The sequence below is a fragment of the Lipotes vexillifer genome, unplaced genomic scaffold (genome assembly GCF_000442215.2).
Source record: "Lipotes vexillifer unplaced genomic scaffold, Lipotes_vexillifer_v1.1 scaffold1129, whole genome shotgun sequence".
Taxonomy (NCBI): domain Eukaryota; kingdom Metazoa; phylum Chordata; class Mammalia; order Artiodactyla; family Lipotidae; genus Lipotes; species Lipotes vexillifer.
In genome coordinates this window covers 2,527,045-2,532,335 of record NW_006789022.1, presented here as the reverse complement: position 1 = coordinate 2,532,335, position 5,291 = coordinate 2,527,045, and the positions used below count along the sequence as shown (strand labels likewise).

General features: G+C 63.8%; 1 protein-coding gene across 1 annotated transcript; it reads right to left on the bottom strand.

Annotated features, from left to right (window-relative positions):
• Nucleotides 1-11: 11 nt before the first annotated feature.
• On the bottom strand, nucleotides 12-4,840 carry RCOR2 (REST corepressor 2). Its single transcript, XM_007462091.1, has 12 exons — nucleotides 4,714-4,840; nucleotides 3,771-3,827; nucleotides 3,395-3,475; nucleotides 3,104-3,156; nucleotides 2,855-3,016; nucleotides 2,623-2,747; nucleotides 2,460-2,529; nucleotides 2,151-2,366; nucleotides 1,710-1,787; nucleotides 1,515-1,572; nucleotides 1,136-1,368; nucleotides 12-1,014 (listed from the first exon to the last, which is right to left on the bottom strand). The coding sequence occupies exons 1-12, from the start codon at nucleotides 4,838-4,840 to the stop codon at nucleotides 700-702; spliced, it is 1,575 nt and encodes a 524-aa protein (XP_007462153.1). The 3' UTR covers nucleotides 12-699.
• Nucleotides 4,841-5,291: the final 451 nt, after the last annotated feature.

Here is a 5,291-nt window from a genome sequence, read left to right as displayed (position 1 = left end):
GGAAAGAGGATTCAGTGAGCTTGAAGGTTTTATTTATTTTTAAAAAACATTGAAAAATAAACCCATGTCTGCATATGTTCCCAACCCTCCTTTCTCTAAGCTTTTGGGCGGTGGGCACAGTGGGCACCCTCAGGGCTCCTCAGCACTTTCCACCCGGCCCCCTGAAGACCCCCTGAAGACCGGAGAGCTGCCTCTTCAGCCTCTGATGCTGTCAGGCCCCAAGGAACCTCTGCCCACTTCCCCCCTCCAGCTCCCTCCCCACCTCACCCCAGACTTATTGCTAAAAGAAGGGGAAGAGGAAGAACAGCCAACACACTAAACTGTCCTCTCCGCCCCCCGCAGGCTATGGTCACTACCCCCTACACACGAAGGGCAGGACCCCTAGGCCACGCCCTGGCAGACTAGGAGGCAGCCATTCCAGTCCCAGCCAGGAAAAGTACCCTCGGGCCAGCTCAGAAGGCCCCAGACCCTGGCTGGGGTGGGGGTGGAGACAGGCTGGCTGCCAGAAAGACGTGCAGAACCCGCGGGGGTCCAGGCTGTGCGCCCCCCCACCCCCACCCCCACCCCCGTCGGCAGCGCTGGGTCTTCGAAAGACCTGGCGAGAGCTCTAGTCTCTTCTGTCCTCAGTGAAGCTGGAGGTCCCCGAGGACGTCCGGCAAAGGGGTTCTGGAGCCTCCGGTTGGCGGAGGGCCTCGGGGCTCAGAGCGAGGGTGCTGGAGGCTCCAGGGGGGCTCCAGCCAGAGGGGGTGCGGGCTGAGGGCCGGGGCGGGCACCGTGGCGGGAGGCAGCCAGGGCAGGGCGGATGAGAGGTGGTGGGGGCTGGTTGGGGGCCAGCCGGGGCTGGAGGAAGCGGCCCTGCTGGAGTGGGGGTGGCTGGCGGAGCAGGGTGGGAGCCGTGGGCAAAGGTGGCCTCAGCAGTGGCGGCGGCTGGGACAGCGAGGTGGGAGGTGGAGGAGGGGGCGGCGCAGGGGGCCCCGATCGGGGTCCTGATGTCGACACAGATGTAATCTGGACCTGAGAGGGGCGAGAGAAGAGTGAGAAACCAGGCTCAAGCACACCCTCGGCCCAGTCTAAGGACGGAGGCAGTTCCTCTCCTCTGTTCTCTGAAGCGTTTCGCTCTCTCCCCCCTTCTCACCTCATCATCTTCCTCCAGGGCTGGGGGTGGCAAGGGAGCCCCTCTCCTAGCCTCCTCCATGGGGACCGGGGGGGCTCCAGGGGCCCCATCCTGCTCGGCCTCCCATTCCTGCAGCACCTCCTCCAGATTGAAGCGGCGCCGGTAGCTCACAAAGAAGGTCTTCACCTGGGTCAGAGTCTTGTTCCCAATCACCTCTGCAATAGCCCCAAAGTCTTTGCCATACCTACGGATGGCTGCAAGGGTCAAAAGGGCAGCAGGTGTGAATACCCCCTTAGAACTAGTTACTTCCCTGATCCTTCCCCTCTGCCCCAGCTCCTTGGAGCTCCAGCCCACGGGGGAGAGCCTCCTGGGGCCCTCTATTCTCGCGAGTCTCACCCACCTTGTACTGCCAAAAGCTGCTCATCCGTGGTCCAGCGGGAGTTGAACTTGGTGTTGGCCTGGGGAGCAAGGAGTATATATCCTTGAGACTCAGAAATGTGGGAACAGAGACCCTGCTACCCAAGGAAAACTCCCCTTTCTGCTGTGCCACCAGAAAGGACCCCCTCCTTCACCCAGACTTGAAGAGCAGCCTCACCTCAGGGGGGCGGAGTGGATCGATGCCCCCCTCCAGGGCTTGGCGGAGGCTGCTGTTGGTCTGCTTCATGCTTTGCACCTGGGAAGGCAAGGCAAGGAAGGGACATCAAGTTCCAAGCCAGGGAGGCCATCAACACCAACCCTCACCAGGGCCCTACTGCCCAGCAAAGCTCTTTGCTACCCACCATCTACCTCATCTCTCCCTCACAACCATTCAGTAGGGGAGACACTGGGGTTTGCCCCTTTTCAAAGACCAGGTTGGTTGGTTTGTCTTTTTAATGTCCAGCAAAGAACGCTAAGTTACCCAGAAGCCCAGAGGATGGGGCAGAGGCAGGCTTGGCAATCCACACGACCTCCCTTACGTCTCCAGCTGCCCCCAGTCATAGTTCCCAGCTGCCGACTGTCCCCTTTGCCTGGCCCCTTCTTTCCTCGGGCCCCCCACCTGGCGCTTGAGGGAGATGAGCTGGGAGTCGAGGCCTCGAAGTGTGAGGTTGGCAAGGTCCGGGCTCCCTGACACGGCAGTGAGGCCCTCAGGGCTCAGGTACATGCCCTTGGGAGGGCGCCGCCGAGTTCGCAGCGGATGGTGGCGGTACTGAGACCCCTGGGCCTCCTTCTTTCCCGGACCTGGGCGGGCATTCAGGGGCCGAGAGGGCAGAGGCTGCCAGGGAAAAGAGAGGAGGTGGGTGGTGCGGAGCCCAAGGAGAGGGCGGGCGGGCAGGCAGGCAGGGCCAGAGGAGCTCTGGGACCTCACCTCTCTCGTGGGGTCTCCAGCGTCCGGCTCCCCCTCACTCACGGCTCCTCGTCCCTCTTCAAGCTCATCACTGCTTACACGGGGGCCAAGGCCGGGTAAGGCAGGGGCCAGGGCCCCCAGGAGCTCAGTTTACCCCCACCCAGAGCCCCCCCGGGCCCCCCACCTGTCTTCTTTGTCCTTCCGGCCCCCCAGCCGCCGAGCCTGTCTGTCCATCACACTGGTCCGGCTGCGGGTCTTCTTCCAAGAGTAGTAATATTTCACCAGGCTGGGAATCAGCTTGTCAGGCAGCTGGAGGGGCAACGCCACAGGCTGGGGCCCACCTAAGACTCTGGGCCTCGGGCAGGCTTGACAGAAAGAAGGGGCCAAGGAGCACTGGCGGGGGTGGAGGGCTTTACCATCTGCTGGATCCGCTGGAAACATTTGCCGTGGAAGCCAAAGGCCTGTTCAAACAGCACCTTGTCCTCTACTGTCCACTCGTCCGGGAACGGGGTGAAGTTGGCCAGGTCAGCCAGCGACTTCTCTACGTCGTGCTTATGCCACAGGAGCATGCCCAGCGCCTGGCCCAAGAGAGCGGACCACTCAGGCTCAGCTGCCCGCAGCACTGTCCGGTCTCCACCCCAGATCCCTGCGGGGCCGAGGCTCACCTGCTCAATGTTGTAACCATGCTTCTCCTTGGCCATCGCAATGTACTTGTCAACTGCAGGGGCGGGAGGAGCCGGGTCTTGGAGGAGGGGTTACAACCCCTAAGCCAGGCCTGCCCGGAAAGGGGTATGCCCCCAGGGGCTAGGCCCCTGAGCCTGAGCCCCAGGGCAGGGGCTGAACCCACATACCTCAGCCTCCAGCCCACTTCTGAGAAGAGCTGGCTGCCAGCTGGCATGAACCCCAGGCCCCAGCTCCCAAGGGTATGCATGAGCCCAGGGTCCCACCCCACTCACGCTTGGCATCTGACACACAGTGGTTGGGTGACCACACCAACATCCCCTTCAGCTCCTTGTTACTGTAGCGCGCGGGGCTCTCTGAAAGGCAACGGAGCAGAGGAGGGAAGACATCATCAGCCTGGTGGCGCTGGCCTGGACCCACGGCCAGAGGGCAGCGGAGGAGTGGGGCCCGCGAGGTGAGGCCCAGAGGGGAAGGAGGGACAGAGACCCAGACAGGAAGGCAGAGCAGGAAAACTAACCATGACACAGGGCCGGCCACCCACCCCCGCCTGTCCTTACAGTGGGCGCCAGCCAAGGGTTCCCCCAGGTGGGGCTCAGGGCCAAGCCATGGGCCCTCCAGTCCCCTCCCTTCACAGCCTGTCCTGCCACTCACCAGGCTTGCACTCCGGAATTACGGCCTGGTAATTGGTTCCAACGCGGATCATGCTGTCTGTGGAGCCGGTGGGGGGTGGGGGGAGGCAGTCAGGACTCCAGGGAGGGAGGGAGGACGGGAGGATGTGGCAGGGGAGGTGGCTGGCCTGGAGTTCTTCCTGACCACCCGGGGCCCCCATCTTCCAGGAGGCTCACTTTTCCCTGATCTTCCCCTCAGTTACCCTCAGTCACAGAAGGAACTGGAAAAGGGAGAGACCTGCCTAGCCATAGCCATGGGGGGTGGGGGAGAGGACAGGGGCCAGTTTTCAAGCCCAGGCCCAGCAGAGCCCTTTGTTCTGACGGGGGGGGGGGGGACAACAAGAGTAAACCTTGAAGACATTATGCTCAGTGAAAAAAGCCAGACACAAAATGCCACATATTATATGATTCCATTTATATGAAATATCCACAATAGACAAATCCACAGAGACAGAACATAGATTGGTGGTTGCTAGGGGCTGGGCCGGGGGGGGGGGGTTGGGGGGGGTTGGAGGGCTGCCCCTAGACCTGGACCACAGCCCTCCTGCAGAGAATCCAAGGCTCCTCCCCACCACAGGAGCCCCACAGCTCGGCGTGGAGGTGTCTTTCCAGCTCCTGCCCCAGTCAGACCTCAGTCCCCTGCAAGGTGGCAGGGTACGAGGAGCCCAAGCTGTGAAAGGGAGGGACGCCTGAGTCCCTCGGGGACTGAGGTTAGGGAGGGGGCAGGCAGGACCGCCTCCTCGGCAGCTAGGGGCCCAGCCTCCAGATTCCCTGTGCCGGCTTGGAGGAGAAGGAAGGCACAGGCTCCAATCCAGGCAAGGCAGGAACCATCCGTATAATACCCCCGTGGTCGGCAACTCTCCCCCACGCCCTGCTCCGCGCCCCCCCGGGCCGGTGCGCCTTTAACCCTAGGCCTCCGGGCTCACCGTGCGAGTGCTCCTCCTCGCTGCTGTCATCCTCCGAGTGGGGTTGTCCGCCGTTGGGCGCCGTCTTGGCCCGGCTGCGGGACAGGATCCCGGAGCCCGCGCTCGGCTTCTCCATCACCGAGGGCATTACCCCGCCCAGCTGCCCCGGGGGGCGCGGGAGCCTTCGGAGTGCAGCGGTCGTTGCCGCGCTCGCCCGGGGTGCCGTGCCCGGCCCGGCCTGGAGAGGTCGCCACTGAGGCTACGAGAGGCAGGAGGTCAAGCGTGGCTAGGGTCCGGCGGGGCAGGAGCCCAGCGGGCAGCCCAGCGCTCTCCGCGACCCCCCCGGGTGAGGGTGTCAGAAAAGTTTGTGTAGAAGTGGGGTACGCGGGGGATGAGCGCAAGGTCCGGTGGGGCCGGGGTGCGCTCGCTCTGGACGCTCCACGGAATTGGGGCTCCCCGGAGAAGTCTGGGCACTCTGCCCTCGGAGCGCCCTGGAGCCCCAATGCCCGCCTGCCCACGCAGTTCAGCGAGCGGGCGCTGCGGCGCGACTGCCGCCCCCGGCGGGCTCCGCGCCTCTCGGCTGCACCAGGATGCCCCAG

Bases quoted from the DNA above. Each gene is read 5' to 3' on its own strand.
- RCOR2 (XM_007462091.1), bottom strand. From the start codon at position 4,840: ATGCCCTCGGTGATGGAGAAGCCGAGCGCGGGCTCCGGGATCCTGTCC. The intron at 3,476-3,770 runs GTGAGTGGCAGG...GTTGCCTTTCAG, and splicing joins AATTCCGGAGTGCAAGCCTG to AGAGCCCCGCGCGCTACAGT. The intron at 1,369-1,514 runs GTGGGTGAGACT...TGACCCTTGCAG, and splicing joins GCAGCTTTTGGCAGTACAAG to CCATCCGTAGGTATGGCAAA.